Source organism: Daucus carota, chromosome 7, assembly GCF_001625215.2.
Source record: "Daucus carota subsp. sativus chromosome 7, DH1 v3.0, whole genome shotgun sequence".
NCBI classification, from domain to species: Eukaryota; Viridiplantae; Streptophyta; class Magnoliopsida; order Apiales; family Apiaceae; genus Daucus; species Daucus carota.
Window position 1 is genome coordinate 32144747 of NC_030387.2, and position 24926 is coordinate 32169672.

The window sequence follows — 24926 nt, forward strand, 5'->3', positions numbered from 1 at the left end:
GTCTACGAATACGTAACTTATGAATTAGCATGAGTCGCATATTCTATGTCAGGCTCTATACTGCTCCAGATTTCATCATTTTTATGATTGATTCTGAGAAGTATTAATGCAAGTGCGTTTATAAAAAAACAAACAAACTTCTCGAAAACAATATTTCACAAATCTATATGGTATTTCGTCTATGACCAATATATATGTAACCATACCCACCAAACCCCAACCTAATTTGGTACGTAAAAGCAATGTGAGATTGGGTGATGTTTGAATTTAATTTTCAAACATGCATTTAATCAAGTAACTATATTTGTCAAAATCCAAACTGTATGCATGTAAAACAAATTACAAATAATTAGAATAATATGATTGTTAGATGAAAAAATAAAATTTAAATTTTAAAATAATAGAAGAAACCTATTATGTCACAATAAATAAAAGGGGCGGAACAACAAACCAACAATTCTCCACAAGACAAACAAAAATTTGAAATACTCCTTAATCTTTAATTATCTAAGGGCCTTCTCCTTTTTGATATCTTTGTGCATCCTCGGGAACTTGAGATACCTTTCAAAGCGCTTGTCCGCAGCTTGCTCCTAAGTATTATAAAATATCAAAAATTGAGTTTATTATATGTATTGTAAATAATCATATCAAAAAAGAGTGGGAAATGTCAAATAAAAAAGATAGAACAAGATGTATAAAAGCGCTAAGTCCAACAAGTCTAACCTGGCTAGGAGAGTTCTTGCAGTTATCACAAAAAATAATGCATGAACTCTTTGCATCAGTGTTGGTACAAGATGGATGGAACCTACAAGGAACATTAAAAGCACAATCAACGCAACACGAAAACTTCTATGAAAATTGAAATCACAAGGAATGCACGTTTAAGGAGATAATTCTTAGTGAGTTAATCAACTTTTAGTATAAAAAAGCCTTACCACTTTTAGTATAAAAAAGCCTTACCACACTTCTTATGAAAATATAGAATCTTTTCAACATTCAACAACAGTAAATAAAAGAGTTGCATGTATGCAACTCAAGATTTCTTTTTCTGAAATGCTGGAAATGAAAATAAAGCACATACATTGATACATAAAAGAGCAATTTTTTATTATAATGGATACCGTACCTTGATTTGCATATCTGACAATAGACATACAGATCCGGATTGTAAGGATTCCCGCAAATGCACAGCCTGCAATTAAGATTTAAGAATAGTCAAATTAGACACTTTAAAAGGAGTAATTTTGTAACTAAACACAAACAACAAGTAACTATAGGAGTCACATATCACTTACCAATCAGCATCTTTGACATCAATCAATTTTTTCTTATAAATATCATACTCAAATCGACTGTAGTAATCGGAATCAGAACGCCGACCTTCAAGCTCCATATATTCATGGAAAGTGTGCACGGTACACTTTCCTAGGATACAATCTAGACTTTGAGGATCAAAATGGTTAGATAGAAACAATTCTTTTTTCCCGTGACAGTCTTTCTTCCAAAGGTCACCGTGACAGTCTTTCTTCCAAAGATCAGTGTCTTGGGGTCTGTAGTACCATCTTACTGTCACCTTTTTAGCCTTGGATTCTACAATCTGAGCAACATATGGTGGATCATCTGGATTAGGGGCCATCATAAGCACACAATCTCCATCTACAGAACATCAAAAGTATAGACAATGTGAGAAATAAACAATACCATATTCAACAACTCATACAAAAAAGAAAGTGTGATTGTCATCCCCTAAACATCTATGTGTGGTAACTCACTAAGGGGTCATGTGTTTTTTTTGTAATGCTTTTTGATGAACTTATATTAATGTAGTCCAGTAAGATTGTTTTAAAGAAAATCTAAAGTTTAAAAAGTGTATAGTTCATATCATGTTTAATCAAAATATTGTAAATTGTAATGATTTATTCATGTACCATACGGTGAGACGAGGGAGGTGGAAAGAACAAAGATGAAACAGGAGAACATATCTGTCTAAATAGCAAAAAGATATGTTGAGAAGAAAATTTGTAAATAGACATTCGCTGACAGACAAGCATACAAGTGAGCATCAAGGGTTGAGCCTCAAAGTCAATATGCTTGAGGGAACACTTCATGAGAAATATGGACCTTGAGAATGAGTGTTATTGAAGGATGGTGGGCGTTATATAGAGTTTTATTCTATTTTAGTTCTCTTTCCTAATGACTTTCTATAAAAAGATCATAATAAAATATAACATAATTATTAAGTTTTTTAAGAGATATAACATATTTATTAGGCTTTTTAGAGAGATATTGTGTATTTTTGAGGGAGAAATGTAGATAGCTTCCACTAAGAGATTGAGCAGGGATTCAAAGGGTTTGTTTGGAAATTGTAGAGATATTTTTAAGTTATAATTTCTAAACTCTAAGTTGTAGAGATATTTATTATTTGTGTGATTTCATTGTTTTAGAGATGGGATGATGATAATCCAATTATCTAGGTAAGACCATATTTGGTGACTAGTACTAGAACAGACACAATATAAAAGCTAGTAAACTTACATTAGACAAAGTTAACGAAAAATTGAGTTTAACCACAATCAATCCCTCAAATGACCATCAATTATATGATTGTTATATGGTAGAGCTTATGAAATAAATAGATGATAATACCAATGAGGGAGAAACAAAATTGATGGAAAATAAACAATGAACGACATCCATTAAGTAAATGTTACTCCCTCTGTCACATTCAATTCTATACATACTTTAGTACTCCTGTAAAGTTTATTTTTTATAATTTCTTTTTAAGATTTACTTCTTCCGGATAAAAAATTAAATATTAAATTTTTATTAGTTATAGAGCTATACGTTATAGTCTTGTAGAAGCATTAAAGTACGTGCCGCGTCCAACAATGTATACAACTCAGAGGGACGGTGAGAGTATTAAACAAATGATGCCTCCCAGGCATCGTTTATTTAATACTCCATCGCCTCCGGAGTTGTATACATTTATTATATCATAACATGAGCAACACAAATAATAAAATCATAATTAAAACTACATAAATATATAGAGTTATTACCATTATAATGAGGACTATTATGTTTGCATAGCTTCGATTGTGCAAGGGAGTTGATGGAATCATGTGACGAGATTCTTTTCCTACCCTTGGGATCCCTCACACCTTGTACATCTTTTCTTGTGCGGCTCATAGCTGTAAAATATCAAAAGTAAATTTTAGCCAGATCTGTTGCAATTAGAAATCAAAAACGAAAACTCTCTATAAATTCGAAAACCAAAATTGGAATCAATTGCAAGAAACATACGAGTACTTACTAATTATTAGTTCAAACTAATTACCCGATTATACATGAACACACACCACTTTACCTTTAGATATTTACGACGGAGAAAACAGAATTTTGGGAGAAAGATGATATATTTGGGGGGTGGGGGATGTATAATCCAATATTTTTAGTAGTGACTTTACCTTAAATACGCCGGAGTGAGACTACTGGATCGTGAGAGAAAGATGAAATATTAGGGACGGGGTAGATTTTTCAATTGTTGAAAAGACTAAAAATGTATAGTCTTGTACTCATGAGGCGATAATATCTATGGGGCGATAAGATCTATGAGGCGATAAGATCTAGGAATATTTGTCGGTGTGCATCTACAGGAGATAAAGGTTCCCGATGGTCATGAAAATGTCTGCGTGCGTCTACACGAGATGTAGATGCATCTGTGTTTGTGGGAGCAATATGAAGTGTCCAAGAATCTGTAAAAGAAAATTTTATTCATCTTTTCATTCACTTTTAACTCATGTGGTTAGTTTGAATTGACAAAAGTACACAAATTGAGCAAAATTTAATCAAATAGAATTATAAATGTAGAATATTTATTTAGTTATAATATTACAAAGGCATGAACTCTCAAAATGCACATATACAAAATGCACTTTTTCTTTAATTTATAACTACATGCAAACTCCAATCTCTTTGTTACACTATATGGCTCTGTTTGGAAGTCAGAGATTTTGGGCAAAATTAGAGGTTTGAGGTGTTTTAGAGGTTTGACAACTAGAACCGCTAATATTAGTGCTTGGTAGTTATAAGCGGATTGTAATAAAGGTTTTTTTTACAAAAATCGGTCCTATGCGGTCAACATCCCGCCTAGGCTGCCCAAATCCCGCCTAGGAGGTCCAGGCGGTCAAAAACAAAAAAAAAACATTTTTAATAAATTAAATCTAAAATTATGATTATATTATAAGAAATTATTAGTCACTTGTCCTTAACTTAATATCCTATAAGTGACTAATTTTATTTAATATTTATTACATTATTTCGATTGGTATATATTTATTTAATCAATGATTTGTATTATATATATCAAGTATTTATTTAATATATGATATTATATTGTTTACTAGTTTGACTCCACTAGTAGTGAAAAGTAGATAAAATTATTAAATTACATATAATTATAATAATTTAAAAATAATATATGTCCGATTAATGCTCCGATTAATCTTTCCGATTAATCCCCGATTTACCGATTAATCGCTAGAAGGTACCCCGACCGCCCTGGAACGCCTAGCGATTTCTAGAACCCTGAATACAATAATGAGTTACACTATACTGGATGCTTTGAATGGTGATAGAGATGATTGGCTGGTAAGAGTAAGAGTTTGTCGGATGCACAAATTTATTTTATTCTAAAAATTTTAATTTTAAATCATTAATATAATTTTTATAGGCCGCCGCAACGCGCGGCTTCTCAACTAGTTACCTCTAAATATGAGTTAAAAGAGTAATAATATTATTTATAGAGTTTTATTATTAAATGTTACCACAATAAAGTAAGATTATGACTTCTAATATTTATGATAATATATTTAGATTTTATCAAATTTATGTGCTATTTATTTTTATTATAAAGTTATTTTCTTTGTTTTAATTAAATATAAATAGTAGATAAACTTGTTAAAATTTAAATATATTATTATAAATATTAGAATTCATAACCTTTTACTTGGTTATGTTACATTCAAGAATAATATTTAGAACTTTGTAAAAAAATATTTTTACTCCCGAAGGACATATACTTGTTTGATATCTTTCATGACTATAATGATATAAATGATATCCTGTTATTCGTTAAGACCCATAAATAGAGTGATATATGACGTTGACTTCAGCGATCATTTTAATATTCCAGTACAAACTGAAGTACATTAATTTTGATGATACAAATGAAGGACATTTCATTTCTTTTTAATAAACAACCAGAAGTTTACTCTTATAATTTGCTAATATGGAGACGACAGAAATTCAAATCAAATATGTATATAATTGTCAATGTTTGATTGGTGCACATTATATCACTATTCCCATTTCCAAGTAAATCCTATTATTTTGTTTGTAATGAAGAATTAGCTTTGCCCATTAGAAAATCTAAATCATAATTAATCATTATGTTGTACATCAAGTTATGTTGGGAATTAGTTTTTGAGTTTACACGAATTCTAAATATATAATTAGTCACTGCAGGTGAATATGAAATCTCATTAGGATTGTTCTTCTTTCTGGAAAATTATTTTCTTTTTTATAGTTTGGTGATAATTTATGAATCTAGCGCCATAATGAACATATTCTTTATTGTATTTAATTTTTAGCAAAAACGTTTCAGAATTTACATACTTATACCTCTTTTGGACATTTAAAATTTTGGATTCTCGTTTAATGTCCCTAGCACGTTCTTTTCGCATTGCTCTTTCATTTCCTTATAAAAAAAATTGCATTTCGCTAGAGGTTTTAGTCCTTACCTATGTGATATTGTTATGTGTGCGCATCATTGTTTTTATATGCAAAACTGGAGATTTCTAGACACTTCTTTAGGGCCCGATTCACTCGACTCTCTTCTTATGTGACATCATTTTGTGTATGTGTTAGTACCGTATTTATATCAAAAATCTCAAGAGCTCCAGAAGCTTCTTTCCCCATAAAATTCTAGATATTTTTGTGAGGCCGATTCACTCAACTCTTCTCATGTGATGACATCATTCTTTATATGTGCTAGTACTGTATTTAATATTTATATCAAAAATCTCAAAAGCTCTAGACACTTCCTTTTCCCTAGAATTCTAGACACTTCTTTAGCGACCGATTCACTCGACTCTTCTTATATGACATCATTTTGTGTATGTGCTAGTATTATATATATCAAAAATCGCATGAGCTCTAGACAACCCCAAACACTTCCTCCCAATTCACTAGATTCTTCTTATGCCCTTGTATTTAATCATATGTATGCGTGTTATGGTGCTCTTTACCATGCAATTTCGCCGAAGCGGATTGTATCTTACAAATTCCAAAAGAGATGGACAGGGTAGGTAGATTTCATGCATGGGTAAATATCATTGTATATCATCCTTTGTTCCAGATCAAGAGTCCGGTAACACTATTGTAAGTACCGTAACAAATCTTCAAAAAGAAATGAAGAGATTCAGACAAGAAATCACATTACATCAGTTACTTGAGAAATTTCAGATGGAATATCCTAATATTCCTGAGTAACTAATTTGATGTGTCGTATTGGATTTAACCTCTTAATTATTCTTTTTTGATTGGCAAAAATACTTCATAGTAATGTTTATCGGGTCTTGATCTGGAACAAGGGGTGATACAATGACTTGCATATGGCACTGAGGGTGATATATAGTAATATCACCTACAAATCACTGATCAGTGTGTCCTCAATTATGTTCGAAAAGAGATCTCCAGGCGGACACTAGTCACACTGCTGCAGTCAGTTCTTATAATGATTTTCTTTTAATCTTTGTGAAATTTATGACTTTGGGCATGTATTTGCATGTTAGTATATCGATAATATTGTGGTAGTTTTTTTTTCTTTTGATGTGTATCCATTACACATATTCTTTGATTACAGTATTAATGGTTATCAGAATATCAGAGTCGAATAACTTTTTTGAATAGTTTGGACATAGATGAATGATAAAAAAAATGATCTAGTTGCTACATATAAGGTTTGCCGACTGTTTTACATAAAACATTAATAATTTTGTAAGGAAGACATGTTGCACTGCACATGTTTATATGAATTTTTATAGGGTTAAATATCAACTATGTGATAAACTGTGTCCAAAAAACTGAAGCACATCACTCATTGAAAATTTAACGGACTACGTCCAAAAAACTCAAATAAATCAACTTAATTTAATCATTCGTTCAATTCGAAAGCCGTTGATTGATGATTAGTTTGAGTTGAGTGACCTATTTGAATTTTTTGGACGTATACAGTCACCTACCAGATATTAACCGCATCCGAATCCGACAATTCCGGATACGGATATAGGCATATTTGTATTCGATAATATCCGAATCCGAAATGAATTATACTCCCTCCATTTCAAAATAAATGTCCACTTTAAAAAAATCACACAGTTTAAAAAAAGTGGATCTTGACAAATTAGATGCATTAAATTACTATAATATCTGGAATGAGATTGATCTAGGAAATATAAACAAGAGATATGTGAGTAGAATTGACTTTGGAAATATGATTTTGCATTGAAAGTTGAAGTGGACAACTAATTTGAAACAAATTTTTTTTTTCAAGATGGACGTGAAAATTGAAACGGAGGGAGTATATGATATTTAACTCTATTTTAATATTCTATAACTTTATAGTGTGTTTATTATAATGTGTGTATTTATATATAAATTCATAAAATAATATATTTATATAAATTTTATATAATTGTAAGATATTATAGACATGTATCAAAATATTTTTTGAGTTAAATATTTTAAAGATAACAAATTTATATCGAAATATAAGTAAAAATTAATTTTTGAATAGATATAAATCATCTTTATTAACTTTAATTTTTAACATCATTTTTTGATCTTTGCTATTTTTTATAATTTTCAAAATTTTTTAATATAAAAATAAAAATCTATTTAAAATCAGATTCAGATCGGATGTTAATGAAATGGGGGCTTATGTTGATGGTAGGTACTACTGGGTAGAGATGAAACAACCCGGAACTGAAGAATTTAATAAGTTGAAGGGGAATGAGTTGAAGATAATGTCATATGATTTTGATACGCAGTTGTTTGGGGAATTTAATGTGCCAAATCGTGTTCCCCGTCTATTTGGAGTTATTGCCCCGTTTAAGCTCATGAGTTTTGAAGGTTCACTCGCTCTTTGTACTTTGGACCCAGATTGCTACAATCTAGTGCCTCCCAAGTATCCTTTTCCTATATGGTTGAGGAGGCAACGAAAAGGTGTAGGCTCTTGGGTTCTACTTGCTACAGCTGTGCTCAAACAATATGGGCATCCTTTGAATATTACAAAGACTGGAACTCTTATAGTAGAGTCATTCCAATCGCAGCGTCCTGATGAAACGCACATAGTCTCTATTAATTTTAAGAGCAGGATTTCTAAATATCATGGATATGGTAAGCACGGGGGTCCAGATGTTTCCCGTGAAGTCCTTGCTCCATCTACTGTAGACACCTCGTTTCCACAGAGTCTAATCATGTACGAGGGAGGCAAATCACTGTTGAAATATGCAAAGTGAGGAATTGTCAGTCTACTGCTGGTAAGTGATACAAATCTACATCTACTAATTAATGATTATATTCTTCAGTCCATAACGATTATATTTACTATTTTGCATATGGCGTGGTTGATAATGGCAATATAAAAGAAATATTACAATAAATCTGTGAGAAGTCCATATTTTTGTATCATGTTCAACATTCTTTGCTATCGTTTTTTCCAAGTTATCTTATCGTTTATAATTTCTCACTCACTCTTTTTCTGTTTGACCTTTGAATTCAAATCACTGTATTGAATTGTGGTTATGGAGTTGTTTGTGAAAAACAAGAGAGAGTTGTCTATTTGTTTGACTGATTATATTCTGGAAATCTGTCAATAGTGTTGAACGTCTAATTCAATATTTTCTAATAGACTTCATATTAATATTAGCTTGTAGTATAACAGAATCATCCTCGTAATCCTTTGGCAGCTTAACTTGCTAATGTTGCTTTAAATTTCTTGATCCGTTCTATTTGTTTTTTGTATAACTCGCACTTCATAGCATATAAAGAACTCTTGGATTACAGATGTTGTAATTTCTTTATCAATTCTTTAGACCTTTACGTGTGTTTAGACCTTTATCAGCACTGTCTACCTAGAAAAGCCCACATATCAGAATGTTGTATGCAATGCTGAACCTCGCTCTATAGTTCTTTTCTCTATCTCCCCTGCACCACTCATCATGCCGAGATGTCGTAAGACTTTGACTAAAATTTTATAAGTACCTAAATCAGGCTCTACTCTGTGTTTCTCCATGTCATTTGCAAACTCTTAAGCTTCAGTGGAACCCAGCAACACTCAGCCATAATGAGCACATTGTAATTATAAGTATATATTTATCTGTATATTTTTTACAGTTTGAAGAGGTAATGAATCAGCCCGACCCCAGCACAGATCTCCGGAAATCATGTACTAAGGCCAAGCATGAGGTCAGTCGTGGTTGCCCTTATGACACTCATATCCAGAAATAGGGACTGGGATGCCAGTTGATCAGAGAAAAACCGAGATCTTGTTACCTGATGTCTTGAGTGTAGCTTATGACTGGAGTCGTCGTGTTTCCATTGCTGTTTAAATGTATTTCTATTAGCTTACAAGAAGTATGCATATCTGCCGCTGGGAATGCTGCTTTCGGTATATACAACAATACTAAACTGTCATAAACAGAGGCCTTTCCCTGTGATTTGTGACAGTTCCAGACTTGTAGTACTAAGTGACAGTCATTGATCAGTAGACAAAGTTCTTTTATCTTTTGGCATTAACAGTTACGTTAGAATTAATAAGAAACGTCAAACGTTTATAATATAGCACGCCAGAAATACATTACAGAACTCAATGAGTTACGGTGGATGCAAAACAGGAGTTGCATTTCTTGTTGAACTGAAAAATTACAAAACATATGAGATACATTTGCTCATAAATTTATTTCTTAAGGCACATATATGGCCTCAGTGTTATTATATATATCGATTTTTCCTCCAACTACTTCTTCATGCACCGGAGGTAAGCTTAGTTTACGCTGCATAGAAAAATATATTAGTCAGTCATGTGTACTAATGAACTAATCAAAAAAATTATCAACAATCAGTGAAATAAACTTACGTGTTACAGTCGAATTTACGATCAGCAGAATATATAAATGGAAGTCCGCATTTTGCAGGAAGAGCGTCTATTTTAGGAATACGAGCATCTGGAGCAGGAACACCAGCTCTGTTTCTATTAGAACGATCCTGCACGCAACGACACAACTCAATCCTCTCTTCTCTAGTCTTGGCCGTATCACGGAATGCTTTTAAAGAGTTGCAACACTCAGCAGATGGATCCTGCTGTTCGCCCCTGTGAAATGGATCACAAAGTTGCTTTGTACGTTCTTGTAATGTTGTTCCGCAGGTAAAAGCCTCCCCTTGCTCCACCATCAGAAAAGCCGCCAAAAATGTGGCAAAAACCATCGTCAAGTACACAATCTTCGCCATTATTTTCTCAGGTATCTGTAGACTTCTTGGAATGTGCTATGTAGACAAATTGTGCAGAAACAGATTATGCAGCAAGACGCATTTATAGGCAAGTCGGAGAAGCACTAGAACAAAATTAACAAATTTAACTAACAGTTAGGACACCTGGTCTGGTAAGTTCACGTAAATGCCTAGAAACAATTTGATGCTTGCATCTCTATTAATATGTCTAATTGTGTGGTTACATGTTAGGCTTCATCTGAAAAACTACAAATTTTAATCTGGTATGTAAATTAGTTGGCTAATTATCCTCTGCTTGGCCTGTTTTATTTAATTTGTAACTGCAACTCCCTCATCTCCCTGTTACACTATGTAAGATCACAGCACTCACAACACGTTAGAATTTTGCAGGACATGATGTTCTAACCCCCGAAAAAAACACTTATACTTCTTTTGCCAAACACTACCTAAACAATAGAAACAGTTTAAAGCGCAAAAAAGGAGCCCGAAAGGACTTAAAGTAATAAGTGTTGCCAAACACCCACTTACTATCTCCTATTTATCCTATATTAGTGTTGAAATTTTTTTTGAGTATAACTTGTACCTTCCATAGAAAATAGTTTTCATATATATATATATATAGGCTCATGATCAAATAGAAACCAATTTTAAAATAAAAACTAGAAACCAATACAAGTTAGTGATATTCTCAGTACAATTTAGTGATATTCTCTTTAGGATTTAGTGATCTGTGTTGAACGAATTAGTGAAAACTTAATCTCCAGATATGTTCCAGCTTAGAATCTCCAGATCTGTTCACGTTTTCGATTCAGATGATGGTGATAGTGGTGGAGATGGTGGAGGTGAAGGTGGAGATGAAGGAAAGATGATTGTAGCGGAGGTTTGGGCGGCTTGAAGTAGGGGGTTGGAGCGTTGCCGGAATAGTGGCGGCTTCGCGTTTGAAGTTGAGTCGAGGTGGAGAAAGAAGTATGAACGGGGCTGAAGGAGGTTAAAACAACGATAAAGATGGGGCTAGTGAAGATGGAGGTGGAGGTTGTGTTGTTAGAGAAATAATGGAGGTGGAGGTGGAGATGGAGGTGGTGGTTATGGAGGGGGCGGGCGGCATAGAGGTGGTAGTGGTTATGAAGGAGGCGACGACGGAGGTGGTGGCGGTGGAGATGGGGTTGGTGAAGATGAAGGTGGGGTTGGTGAAGATGAAGATGGAGATGGGGTTGTTTAAGAATTTAGTGATATTTGCTTTAGGATTTAGTGATATTTCAGCTTGGTTTTTAGTTTCTAGAATAAGGAGGTTTCTATTGGAGTAATGCTCTCTCTATATATATATATAGAGCATTACTCCAATAGAAACCTCCTTATTCTAGAAACTAAAAACCAAGCTGAAATATCACTAAATCCTAAAGCAAATATCACTAAATTCTTAAACAACCTCATCTCCATCTCTATCTTCACCAACCCCACCTTCATCCTCACCAAACCTACTTCCACATCCGCCACTGCCACCACCTCCGTCGTCGCCTCCTCCATAACCACCACCATCTCATTGCCGCCCGCCACCTCCATCTCCACCTCTATTATTTCTCTAACAACACAATCTCCACCTCCATCTTCACCATCTCATCTTATATGCTACTTCAACCTCCTTTAGCCCCGTTCATACTTCTTTCTCCACCTCGGCTCAACTTCAAAACGTGGCGGAGCCGCCACTATTTTGGCAATGCTCTAACCCCCTACTTCAAGCCGCCCAGACCTCCGCTACAATCATCCATCCTCCATCTCCACCTTCACCTCCACCATCTCCACCACCGTCACCATCATCTGAATCGAAAACGTGAACAGATCTGAAGATTCAGAGCAGTTTCTGGAACAAATCTAGAAATCTGGGCAGTTTCTGCAAGTTTTCACTAATTCTTGCAACACATATCACTAAATCCCAAAGAGAATATCACTAAATTGTACTGGGAATATCACTAACTTGTATTAGTTTCTAGTTTTTATTCTAAGAGTGGTTTCTATTTGATCATGAGCCTATATATAGTCAGGTTCCACATAGAACCTCTTATTTTTAGAACTTTAGAACCTTCATTAAATGACAATATTTAATTACATGATTAATGTAAACTTTCCAAAATTATATAATTCAATCATATAATTTATAGCCTTGTACTGCTGCAGAATGTTTGTCAAAGATCTTCAATACAAATTACCACGTCATACTGCTGCGGAACATATATTAATATAATTAAAAATGATTTTATAATACAATATTTTCGTAAGAAAATACGTCATACTGCTGCGGAACATATATTAATATAATTAAAAATGATTTTACAAATTGTAGGAAAATACAAATTATGCATATATTGCTGCGGAACATATATTAACATAATAGATAATGATTTTATAATGCAATACATTTGTAATAAAATGCAAATTACTACGTCATACTGCTGCAGATTATATATTAACATAATAGAAAACAATTTTATAATGCAATATTTTTATAGGAAAATACAAATTAGTATGGCATACTGCTGCGGAACATATATTAATATAGTAGAAAATTATTTTATAATGCAATATTTTTGTAGAAAAATACAAATATTGTTATAGCACGTAAATATTATACACTAATATGATTTGATAATTATACCGATACTGCTGTAGAACATAAGAAGTATGTTATCAACTAATATAACAAGCGATTTGATTAGAAGGTTATAATTAAATTTTAATACATACAATTAGAGCATTTAATGCATTCATTAATTATCTATAATCAAGTAAAAAAAAATACTAAATAACTAATATTAAATGCAGCATTTGATCATAACCATTGATTTAACAATAATCTAATGATTTTATATGAGTTCTAAGTTCTAATTTAAAACAGGTTCTAATTTGAACCTCACCCTATATATATATATATATATATGTATATATATATATAGGGTAGCACTCCATAGCATACCCTCTTATATGGAGTTACGTAGCACACCATTATAAATATATACATAATATATATTCTATTATATTTTTTATGAAATATAATTGCAAATTTTGATTATTAAACTGAAAACGAAGTTATACAATTATTTTATTCCAAAGACCATCTAAAATTATGCAATATCTCAACATGATTCTATAACAGAATAATAATCATCCAGAATTATTCTGTTGTAGAATCAGTTTCGAAAATGTATTTTTTTAATCAAATTTTAAGTGTTAAATTACTTAAAATAGATTTATTTTATAGTATTTTATATTAGAATCACGTTTTATATGTATTCTATAACAGAATTTATAATAAAATTGATGATTTATAGTGGCGCACTATGTAACTCCATATAAGGAGTCCCTCTTTGGAATGTTGGCCTATATATATATATATATATATATATATATATATAGGGATAGGATCAAATAAAAACTTTTTTAAGTTACAAACTTACAAACTTTTTTTAATTCTCTCATCGTGTTAATCCTTAGTTATATAAAGTATCCATGTTGAAAATTCTTTAAAAAACATCACAATTTTTAAAAATAACGCATAAATAAATCGCGTTTTCAACACATTTATAACTGAGGTTCAACATCGGGTGTTGAACACTAATTATCATTGTGTTGAATATATCTAAAAAGATGTTTAAAATATACCTCTGGGGTTTGGGTAGGGTCTAGAAACATATATATTAGTTATATAACATGTTTACCTTAGTTCTTACATTTAAAAATTGGTTTACGTACTTCTCCACCACTATTTTAATCGATGTTCAACAAAATATGTTAAAAAAATGTTGAACTCAAGTTATATATGTGTTGAACAAAATTTTTTTGTAAGTTTGTAAGTTTGTACCAGAACCCTCCCTTATATATATATATATATTAAATTAGTACTTACAAAATAAAATAACACATCAACAAAAAAGTTACAAAAAAGCATAAATTACATATCTTGTATTTCAATTACTTAGCTAAATACTTCATATGAAGGTTGTAAAATATTTGATCTAGGAATTCTCATCTAAATTTTATTGAAGGGTTATATTTCGTATTTTATTTTAAATTTTTTTAAGTGAAATGGAAGTGAAAATAATATGATCAGAGTATAAATTATTCTAAATCAGACTTTCAAGGGCTTAGAAAGATCATGCTTTAAAAAAAAGGTTAATGATTCCAATTATATCTACACATGTATGAAGTGATTATTAAGAAACGGTTTTGACAGTGTTGAAGTGTGTGTCCCAAACAGCCAGCAGGGATCAGATTTTGTTGATTTATGTGCTTTGTCGGAGTATTTGGCAGAGACGGAATGATTGGGTATGGAACCATGTCGCTACTTCACCTTTTGGAGTGCGTTCACGAGCATGCTGTATGTTTACTGAATGGCAGCGAGCAAGGGAAGATAACTCTGTACATAACACACAACAACACACTATGGTTCGATTTTGAACGTGGTGTAAGCCACTTGAAGGCTGGATTAAAATAAACGTAGATGCAGCTTTTGTGCAGGGGACAAACCAGGTATGAGTTGGATGTGTTATTAGGGATAAAGAAGGTAACTTTCTTTTAGCCAGAAGTATTGTAGTCCGAGCGAGATTTCAGCCGAGAGAAGCAGAAGATATGAGCCTCAAGGAAGCTTTAACTTGGACGAAATAATGGAGGAGTAGAAAGTGTCTGTTTGAATGTGATGTCAAGCTCCTAGCTAGTTGATGCAGTAAATGGCGGTCGGGGAAACACCTACTTTCATGCAATGGTCGAAAATTGTAGGGATATTCTTAAACACTTTGATGAAATGTTAGTTACTTTTACCTTTAGGTCTGCGAATACGTAGTTCATGAATTAGCACGAGTTGCATATTCTATGTCAGGCTCTATACTGCTCCAGATTTCATCATTTTTTACGATTGATTCTGAGAAGTATTAATGCAAGTGCGTTTATAAAAAAAAAAAAAAACTTCTCCAAAACAATATTTCACATATCTATATGGTATTTGTCTATGGCCAATATATATGTAACCATACCCACCAAACCCCTACCTAATTTGGTACGTAAAAGCAATGTGAGATTGGGTGATATTTGAATTTAATTTTCAAACATACATTTAAAGTAACTACATTTGCCAAAACCCAAACCGTATACATGTAAAACAAATTATAAATAATTAAAATAATATGATTGCTAGGTGAAAAATTATAAATTTTAAATTTTAAAATAATAGAAGAAACCTATTATGTCACAATAAATAAAAGGGGTGGAACAACAAACCAACAATTCTCCACAAGACAAACTAAAATTTAAAATACTCCTTAATCTTTAATTATTTAAAGGCCTTCTCCTTTTTGATATCTTTGTGCATCCTCGGGAACTTGAGATACCTTTCAAAGCGCTTGTCCGCAGCTTGCTCCTAAGTATTATAAAATATCAAAAATTGAGTTTATTATATGTATTGTAAATAAACATAACAAAAAAGAGTGGGAAATATCAAATAAAAAAGATAGAACAAGATGTATAAAAGCGCTAAGTCCAACAAGTCTAACCTGGCTAGGAGAGTTCTTGCAGTTATCACAAAAAATAATGCATGAACTCTTTGCATCAGTGTTGGTACAAGATGGATGGAACCTACAAGGAACATTAAAAGCACAATCAACGCAACACAAAAACTTCTATCAAAATTGAAATCACAAGGCATGCACGTTTAAGGAGATAATAGTTCTTAGTGAGTAAATCAACTTATAGTATAAAAATGCCTTACCACACTTCTTATGAAAATATAGAATCTATTCAACATTCAACATCAGTAAATAAAAGAGTTGCATGTATGCACCTCAAGATTTCTTTTTCTGAAATGCTGGAAATGAAAATAAAGCACATAATTGATACATAAAAGAGCAATTTAATGGAGACCATACCTTGATTTGCATATCTGACAATGGACATACAGATCCGGATTGTAAGGATTCCCGCAAATGCACAGCCTGCAATTAAGATTTAAGAATAGTCAAATTAGACACTTTAAAAGGAGTAATTTTGTAACTAAACACAAATAACAGGTAACTATAGGAGTCGCATATCGCTTACCAATCAGCATCTTTGACATCAATCAATTTTTCCTCATAAATATCATACTCAAATCGACTGTAGTAGTCGGAATCAGAACGCCGACCTTCAAGCTCCATATATTCTTGGAAAGTGTGCACGGTACACTTTCCTAGGATACAATCTAGACTTTGAGGATCAACGTGGTTAGATAGAAACAATTCTTTTTTCCCCTGACAGTCTTTCTTCCACATGTCAGTGTCACAGTCTTTCTTCCACAGTTCAGTGTCTTGGGGTCTATAGTACCATCTTACTTTCACTTTTTTAGCCTTAGATTCAACAATCTGAGCAACATATGGTGGATCATCCGGATTAGAGGCCTTCAGAAGCACACAATCTCCATCTACAGAACATCAAAAGTATAGACAACACCATATTCAACAACTCATACAAAAAAGAAAGTGTGATTGTCATCTCCTAAACATCTATGTGTGGTAACTCACTAAGGGGTCATGTGTTTTTTTTGTAAAGCTTTTTGATGAACTTATATTAATGTAGTCCATTAAGATTGTTTTAAAAAAAATCTAAGTTTAAAAAGTGTATAGTTCATATCATGTTTAATCAAAATATTGTAAATTGTAATGATTTATTCATGTACCATACGGTAAGACGAGGAAGGTGGAAAGAACAAAGATGAAATAGAAGAACATATCTGTCTAAATAGCAAAGAGATATGTTGAGAAGAAAATTTGTAAATGGACATCCGCTGACAGACAAGCATACAAGTGAGCATCAAGGGTTGAGCCTCAAAATCAATCTCCTTGAGGGAACACTTCATGAGAAATAATGACCTTGAGAATGAGTGTGGAAGGATGGTGGGCGTTATATAGAGTTTTATTCTATTTTAGTTCTCTTTACTACCTCCTATCCTAATGACTTTATATAAAAAGCTCATAATAATATATAACACAATTATTAAGTTTTTTTAAGAGATATAACATATTTATTAGGCTTTATAGAGAGATATTGTGTATTTTTTAGGGAGAAATGTAGATAGCTTCCAGTAAGAGATTGAGCAGGGATTCAAAGGATTTCTAAACTCTAAACTGTAGAGATATATATTATTTGTGTGATTTCATTGTTTTAGAGATGGGATGATGATAATCCAATATTTATCTAGGTAAGACCATATTTGGTGACTAGTACTAGCAAAGACACAATATAAAATCCAGTAAACTTACATTAGACAAAGTTAACGAAAAATTGAGTTTAACCACAATCAATCCCTCAAATGACCATCAATACAATGGCTGTTATATGGTAGAACTTATGAAATAAATAGATGATAATACCAATGAGGGAGAAACGAAATTGATGGAAAATAAACAATGAACTACATTCATTAAGTAAATGTTACTCCCTTTGTCACATTCAATTCTATAAATACTTTAGTACTCGTGTAAAGTATATTTTTTATAATTTCTTTTTAAGATTTACTTCTTCCGGAAAATAATTAAATATTAAATTTTTATTCAAAATTTTAAAAATAAGTTATAGAGCTATAAGTATAGTCTTATAGAAGCATTAAAGTACGTGCCGCGTCCACCAATGTATACAACTGAGAGGGACGGTGAGAGTATTAAACAAATGATGCCTCCCAGGCATCGTTTATTTAATACTCCTTCCGCCTCCTGAGTTTTATACATTTATTATATCATAACATGAGCAACACAAATAATAACATCATAATTAAAACTACATAAATACATAGAGTTATTACCATTATAATGAGGACTATTATGTTTGCGTAGCTTCGATGGTGCAAGGGAGTTGACAGAGTCATGTGACGAGATTCTTTTCTTACCCTTGGGATCCTTCACACCTTGTACATCTTTTCTTGTGCGGCTCATAATTGTGAAATATCAAAAGTAAATTTTAGCCAGATCTGTTGCAATTAGAAATCAAAAACGAAAACTCTGTATAAATTCGAAAACTAAAATTGGAATCAATTGCAGGAAACATACGAGTACTTACTAATTATTAGTTCAAACTAATTACCCGATTATATATGGACACACACCACTTTACCTTTAGATATTTACGACGGAGAAAACAGAATCTTGGGAGAAAGAGGATATAATTGGGGGGTGGGGGGTGTTATGATACCGGGGTATATGCATATTATTAGTTCAATCTAATTACTCGATTGCACCACTTTACCTTAAATACGCCGGAGTGAGACTACTGGATCGTGAGAGAAAGAGGAAATATTAGGAAGAGGGTAGATTTTTTGATTGTTGAAGAGACTAAAATTATATAGTCTTGTACTCATGAGGCGATAATATCTATGGGGCGATAAGATCTATGAGGCGATAAGATCTAGGAATATTTGTCGGTGTGCGTCTACAGGTGATAAAGGTTCCCAATGGCCATGGAAATGTCTGTGTGCGTCTACACGAGATGCAGATGCATCTGTGTTTGTGGGAGCAATATGAAGTGTCCAAGAATCTGTAAAAGAAAATTTTATTCATCTTTTCATTCTCTTTTAACTCACGTGGTTAGTTTGAATTGACAAAAGTACACAAATTGAGCAAAATTTAATTTTTAGCAAAAACGTTTCATAATGAACATATTCTTTATTGTATTTAATTTTTAGCAAAAACATTTCATAATTTACATACTTATACCTCTTTTGGACATTTAAAATTTGGATTCTCGTTTAATGTCCCTAGCACGTTCTTTTCGCATTGCTCTTTCATTTCCTTATAAAAAAAATTGCATTTTGCTAGAGGTTTTAGTCCTTACCTATGTGATATTGTTATGTGTGTGCATCATTGTTTTTATATGCAAAACTGGAGATTTCTAGACACTTCCTTAGGGACCGATTCACTCGACTCTCTTCTTATGTGACATCATTTTGTGTATGTGCTAGTACCGTATTTATATCAAAAATCTCAAGAGCTCCAGAAGCTTCTTTCTCCATAAAATTCTAGATACTTTTATGAGGCCGATTCACTTAACTCCTCTCATGTGATGACATCATTTTTTATATGTGCTAGTACTGTATTTAATATTTATATCAAAAATCTCAAAAGCTCTAGACACTTCCTTTTCCCCAGAATTCTAGACACTTCTTTAGCGACCGATTTACTCGACTCTTCTTATATGACATCATTTTGAGTATGTGCTAGTACTATATATATCAAAAATCACATGAGCTCTAGACAACCTCAAATACTTCCTCCCAATTCACTAGATTCTTCTTATGCCCTTTATTTAATCATATGTATGTGTGTTATGGTGCTCTTTACCATGCAATTTCGCCGGAGCGGATTATATCTTACAAAATCCAAAGAAGATGGACAGGGTAGGTAGATTTCATGCATGGGTAAATATCATTGTATATCATCCTTTGTTCCAGATCAAGAGCCCGATAACACTATTGTAAGTACCGTAACAAATCTTGAAAGAGAAATGAAGAGGTTCAGACAAGAAATCACATTACATCAGTTACTTGAGAAATTTCGGATGAAATATCCTAATATTCCCGAGTAACTAATTTGATGTGTCGTATTGGATTTAACCTCTTGATTTTTCTTTTTTGATTGGCAAAAGTACTTCATAGTAATGCTTATCGGGTCTTGATCTGGAACAAGGGGTGATACAATGACTTGCATATGGCACTGAGGGTGATATATAGTAATATCACCTACAAATCACTGGTCAGTGTGTCCTCAATTATGTCCGAAAAGAGATGTCCAGGCGGACACTAATCACACTGATGCAGTCAGTTCTTATAGATTATGCATATAGATTATGCTGTTAGGGAGTTGTATTTGTTTAGGTTGTATCTGGATACTATATCCGGCTACCGATATGAATTTTTGGATCCGAATCAACATACATATACATATAAATTTGTTTCAAAAAAAAACATACATATAGATTAATATTAGAATTATCCGTTTTACACCTTGACATTTTTGTGGTAGTTACTTTTTTCTTTACATTGGTTAAAATCACTGCAAAAAGCTCTTCACTTTTACGTACACTTTCCATGTTTACGTTGGTTTTAAAATCATTACAAAAAGCTCTTCACAATAATCCGCTTTCATTGTTTCCAAAACCATTTTCACAATTTCTCCTTTGCAATCAAAATGTCAATTGCTCCAGTAGCAACAATGGAGTCTCAACGACGACGTTTCATGATCTCCCTGAAGAAACCACCGCTGAAATCTTCTCAAGACTCTCTGTAAAAGACCTAATCAAATCAAGCTCAGTGAACAAAGCATGGTACTCTCTTATCAACAACCCATCTTTTATTTCCTCTCAAATTCGGAAAGCTGTTAACTTTTGTGATGATAATGCTGTGCTTATAATCCCCCCTTTTATCTCTCACCAAAATTACTGCTCTTTGATCTCTGCTGATACTTCTCGAGTTATCGAAAAATTCGACATTCCCTTTGTTACCAAGAGTGGCAGTTTGAAGCTGATTGCGCAAGTAGATGGGATGCTTTTGTTAACTGATTTGCATATTGATTATGCTTCTAGGGAGTTGTATTTGTGGAACCCTTTTGTTAGGAGACATAGGGTTCTTGTTTCGAGTTGTTTTAAGAGGCTTTTGGATGATAGGGAGAAGAGTTATTATGTTGTCGGGATGGGTTATGATAAGGGTACGGATGATTATAAGGTTATTAGGATTGTTTACGTTCAGGATGGAAAGGGGAAGCAGTTTGGAGAGGTGGCTCCGAAGGTTGAGGTTTATAGTTTGAGGAAGAACACGTGGAAGAAGATGGGGGATTCTCGGGTTCCGAGGCTTGTTAATGAAATGGGGGCTTATGTTGATGGTAGGTACTACTGGGTAGAGATGAAACAACCTGGAACTGAGGAGTTTAATAGTTTGAAGGGGAATGAGTTGAAGATAATGTCATATGATTTTGATACGCAGTTGTTTGGGGAATTTAATGTGCCAAATCGTGTTCCCCGTCTATTTGGAGTTATTGCCCCGTTTAAGCTCATGAGTTTTGAAGGTTCACTCGCTCTTTGTACTTTGGACCCAGATTGCTACAATCTAGTGCCTCCCAAGTATCCTTTTCCTATATGGTTGAGGAGGCAACGAAAAGGTGTAGGCTCTTGGGTTCTACTTGCTACAGCTGTGCTCAAACAATATGGGCATCCTTTGAATATTACAAAGACTGGAACTCTTATAGTAGAGTCATTCCAATCGCAGCGTCCTGATGAAACGCACATAGTCTCTATTAATTTTAAGAGCAGGATTTCTAAATATCATGGATATGGTAAGCACGGGGGTCCAGATGTTTCCCGTGAAGTCCTTGCTCCATCTACTGTAGACACCTCGTTTCCACAGAGTCTAATCATGTACGAGGGAGGCAAATCACTGTTGAAATATGCAAAGTGAGGAATTGTCAGTCTACTGCTGTTAAGTGATACAAATCTCCATCTACTAATTAATGATTATATTCTTCAGTCCATAACGATTATATTTACTATTTTGCATATGGCGTGGTTGATAATGGCAATATAAAAGAAATATTACAATAAATCTGTGAGAAGTCCATATTTTTGTATCATGTACAACATTGATCTTTGCTATCGTTTTTTCCAAGTTATCTTATCGTTTATAATTTCTCACTCACTCTTTTTCTGTTTGACCTTTGAATTCAAATCACTGTATTGAATTGTGGTTATAGAGTTGTTTGTGAAAAACAAGAGAGAGTTGTCTATTTGTTTGACTGATTATATTCTGGAAATCTGTCAATAGTGTTGAACGTCTAATTCAATATTTTCTAATAGACTTCATATTAATATTAGCTTGTAGTATAACAGAATCATCCTCGTAATCCTTTGGCAGCTTAACTTGCTAATGTTGCTTTAAATTTCTTGATCCGTTCTATTTGTTTTTTGTATAACTCGCACTTCATAGCATATAAAGAACTCTTGGATTACAGATGTTGTAATTTCTTTATCAATTCTTTAGACCTTTACGTGTCTTTAGACCTTTATCAGCACTGTCTACCTAGAAAAGCCCACATATCAGAATGTTGTATGCAATAAGAAATACATTACAGAACTCAATGAGTTACGGTGGATGCAAAACAGGAGTTGCATTTCTTGTTGAACTGAAAAATTACAAAACATATGAGATACATTTGCTCATAAATTTATTTCTTAAGGCACATATATGGCCTCAGTGTTATTATATATATCGATTTTTCCTCCAACTACTTCTTCATGCACCGGAGGTAAGCTTAGTTTACGCTGCATAGAAAAATATATTAGTCAGTCATGTGTACTAATGAACTAATCAAAAAAATTATCAACAATCCGTGAAATAAACTTACGTGTTACAGTCGAATTTACGATCTGCAGAGTATATAAATGGAAGTCCGCATTTTGCAGGAAGAGCGTCTATTTTAGGAATACGAGCATCTGGAGCAGGAACACCAGCTCTGTTTCTATTAGAACGATCCTGCACGCAACGACACAACTCAATCCTCTCTTCTCTAGTCTTGGCCGTATCACGGAATGCTTTTAAAGAGTTGCAACACTCAGCAGATGGATCCTGCTGTTCGCCCCTGTGAAATGGATCACAAAGTTGCTTTGTACGTTCTTGTAATGTTGTTCCGCAGGTAAAAGCCTCCCCTTGCTCCACCATCAGAAAAGCCGCCAAAAATGTGGCAAAAACCATCGTCAAGTACACAATCTTCGCCATTATTTTCTCAGGTATCTGTAGACTTCTTGGAATGTGCTATGTAGACAAATTGTGCAGAAACAGATTATGCAGGGAGACGCATTTATAGGCAAGTCGGAGAAGCACTAGAACAAAATTAACAAATCTAACTAACAGTTAGGACACCTGGTCTGGTAAGTTCACAGAAATGCCTAGGAACAATTTGATGCTTGCATCTCTATTAATATGTTTAATTGTGTGGTTACATGTTAGGCTTCATCTGAAAAACTACAAATTTTAATCTGGTATGTAAATTAGTTGCCTAATTATCCTCTGCTTGGCCTGTTTTATTTAATTTGTAACTGCAACTCCCTCATCTCCCTGTTACACTGTGTAAGATCACAGCACACTCACAAGTCACAACACGTTAGAATTTTGCTGGACATGATGTTCTAACTTCTGACCTCATCTCATAAGTAGATATTTCAGGTTGGCGAAACGAGCCGAGCTAGGCCGAGACAAATTATCACAATTAAACCGTGTTCAATGAGTGAATTTGACGAGTTGGACGAGTTAATTTATTTAATTTATTTAATATTTTGTCAGATGTGATTAACATGAATTGAAATTAATATCACATCACACTACAAATTATATGTATATTTGATTGTATAATTTAGTCTAAATAATTTTCTTGCAACAAAAATAAGTTTAACAATACAAAAATCAGATGCGATGCAATAAAATGATCCTTGCAACTCTTATTATATTATTATATTCACTTTTGAAACTTTTGTGATTAAGAAAACTGCAAAGACAATTATTATGATGTAAATTAACTTTTACCTATAAGTCAATTGAAAATTTGGTAATTTAAATTTAAAAATTAAAAAAAATTCAAATTATTAAAATAAAATAACTTTATTACTAAATAAAGTTTATTACATATTAAAAAATTAAAAACTTCATAATAAAATGCAAATCACTAAAAAAGGCCAAAAAAGTTAGCATATCTCACTTCTACCTTTTGGCTTAAAACCCCCCAAAAAAGCACTTATACTTCTTTTGCCAACGCTACCTAAACAATAGAAACAGCTTAAAGCGCTAAAAAAAGCCCGAAAAGACTTAAAATAATACACTACAAGAAAAGCGGCTATTTTCGACCGGTTAATTTCGACCGGCGGCTATTTTCGACCGTAAACGGTCGAAATTATTTATTTCGACCAAAGTCGGTCGAAAATATTTCCGGTCGAATTTAGTTGGTCGAAAATATTCCCGGTCGAATTTAGTTGGTCGAAAATAGACATAAATTCGACCATTTTTTAGTTGGTCGAAAATTTTGAGCGGAAAATAAAGGGGGGAAAGTTCCCGCCCAAACAAATTCAAATTAATTTCGACTAGTTTCGGTCGAATTTATTAATTTCGACCATTTCCGGTCGAATTTAATAATTTCGACCACTTTTGGTCGAATTTATTTCGAGCACAAAACGAAGGGGGAAAGTTCCCGCCCAAAAATTTTGAGCGGGAAAATTACCGCCTAATTCTGTTCAAAAAATTTGGAACTAATTTCGACCTTTTCTGGTCGAATTTATTATATTCGACCAGAAATGGTCGAATTTATTATTTT

The 24926-nt window shown here is 33.1% G+C and overlaps 5 protein-coding genes across 5 annotated transcripts; 1 reads left to right on the forward strand and 4 right to left on the reverse strand.

Moving 5' to 3' along the window:
* Nucleotides 1-503: 503 nt before the first annotated feature.
* LOC135147992 (chromatin remodeling protein SHL-like) lies at nt 504-1636 on the reverse strand. Its single transcript, XM_064082080.1, has 4 exons — nt 1296-1636; nt 1127-1192; nt 724-805; nt 504-590 (listed from the first exon to the last, which is right to left on the reverse strand). Exons 1-4 carry the CDS (start codon nt 1634-1636, stop codon nt 504-506), a joined length of 576 nt encoding a protein of 191 aa, XP_063938150.1.
* Nucleotides 1637-9875: 8239 nt separating this feature from the next.
* Nucleotides 9876-10572, reverse strand: LOC135147659 (non-specific lipid-transfer protein Cw18-like). The gene is made up of 2 exons (XM_064080861.1): nt 10202-10572; nt 9876-10118 (listed from the first exon to the last, which is right to left on the reverse strand). Exons 1-2 carry the CDS (start codon nt 10570-10572, stop codon nt 10109-10111), a joined length of 381 nt encoding a protein of 126 aa, XP_063936931.1. The 3' UTR covers nt 9876-10108.
* Nucleotides 10573-12304: 1732 nt separating this feature from the next.
* On the reverse strand, nt 12305-18518 carry LOC135147993 (chromatin remodeling protein SHL-like). The gene is made up of 6 exons (XM_064082081.1): nt 18389-18518; nt 16651-17011; nt 16482-16547; nt 16110-16191; nt 15948-15976; nt 12305-12410 (listed from the first exon to the last, which is right to left on the reverse strand). The coding sequence occupies exons 1-6, from the start codon at nt 18516-18518 to the stop codon at nt 12305-12307; spliced, it is 774 nt and encodes a 257-aa protein (XP_063938151.1).
* A 2147-nt stretch (nt 18519-20665) lies between these two features.
* Nucleotides 20666-22027, forward strand: LOC135147994 (F-box protein At4g22390-like). The gene has a single exon (XM_064082082.1). It carries the CDS (start codon nt 20666-20668, stop codon nt 22025-22027), a length of 1362 nt encoding a protein of 453 aa, XP_063938152.1.
* A 633-nt stretch (nt 22028-22660) lies between these two features.
* LOC135147727 (non-specific lipid-transfer protein Cw18-like) lies at nt 22661-23415 on the reverse strand. Its single transcript, XM_064081000.1, has 2 exons — nt 22971-23415; nt 22661-22887 (listed from the first exon to the last, which is right to left on the reverse strand). The coding sequence occupies exons 1-2, from the start codon at nt 23339-23341 to the stop codon at nt 22878-22880; spliced, it is 381 nt and encodes a 126-aa protein (XP_063937070.1). The 5' UTR covers nt 23342-23415; the 3' UTR covers nt 22661-22877.
* Between the last annotated feature and the right edge of the window lie 1511 nt (nt 23416-24926).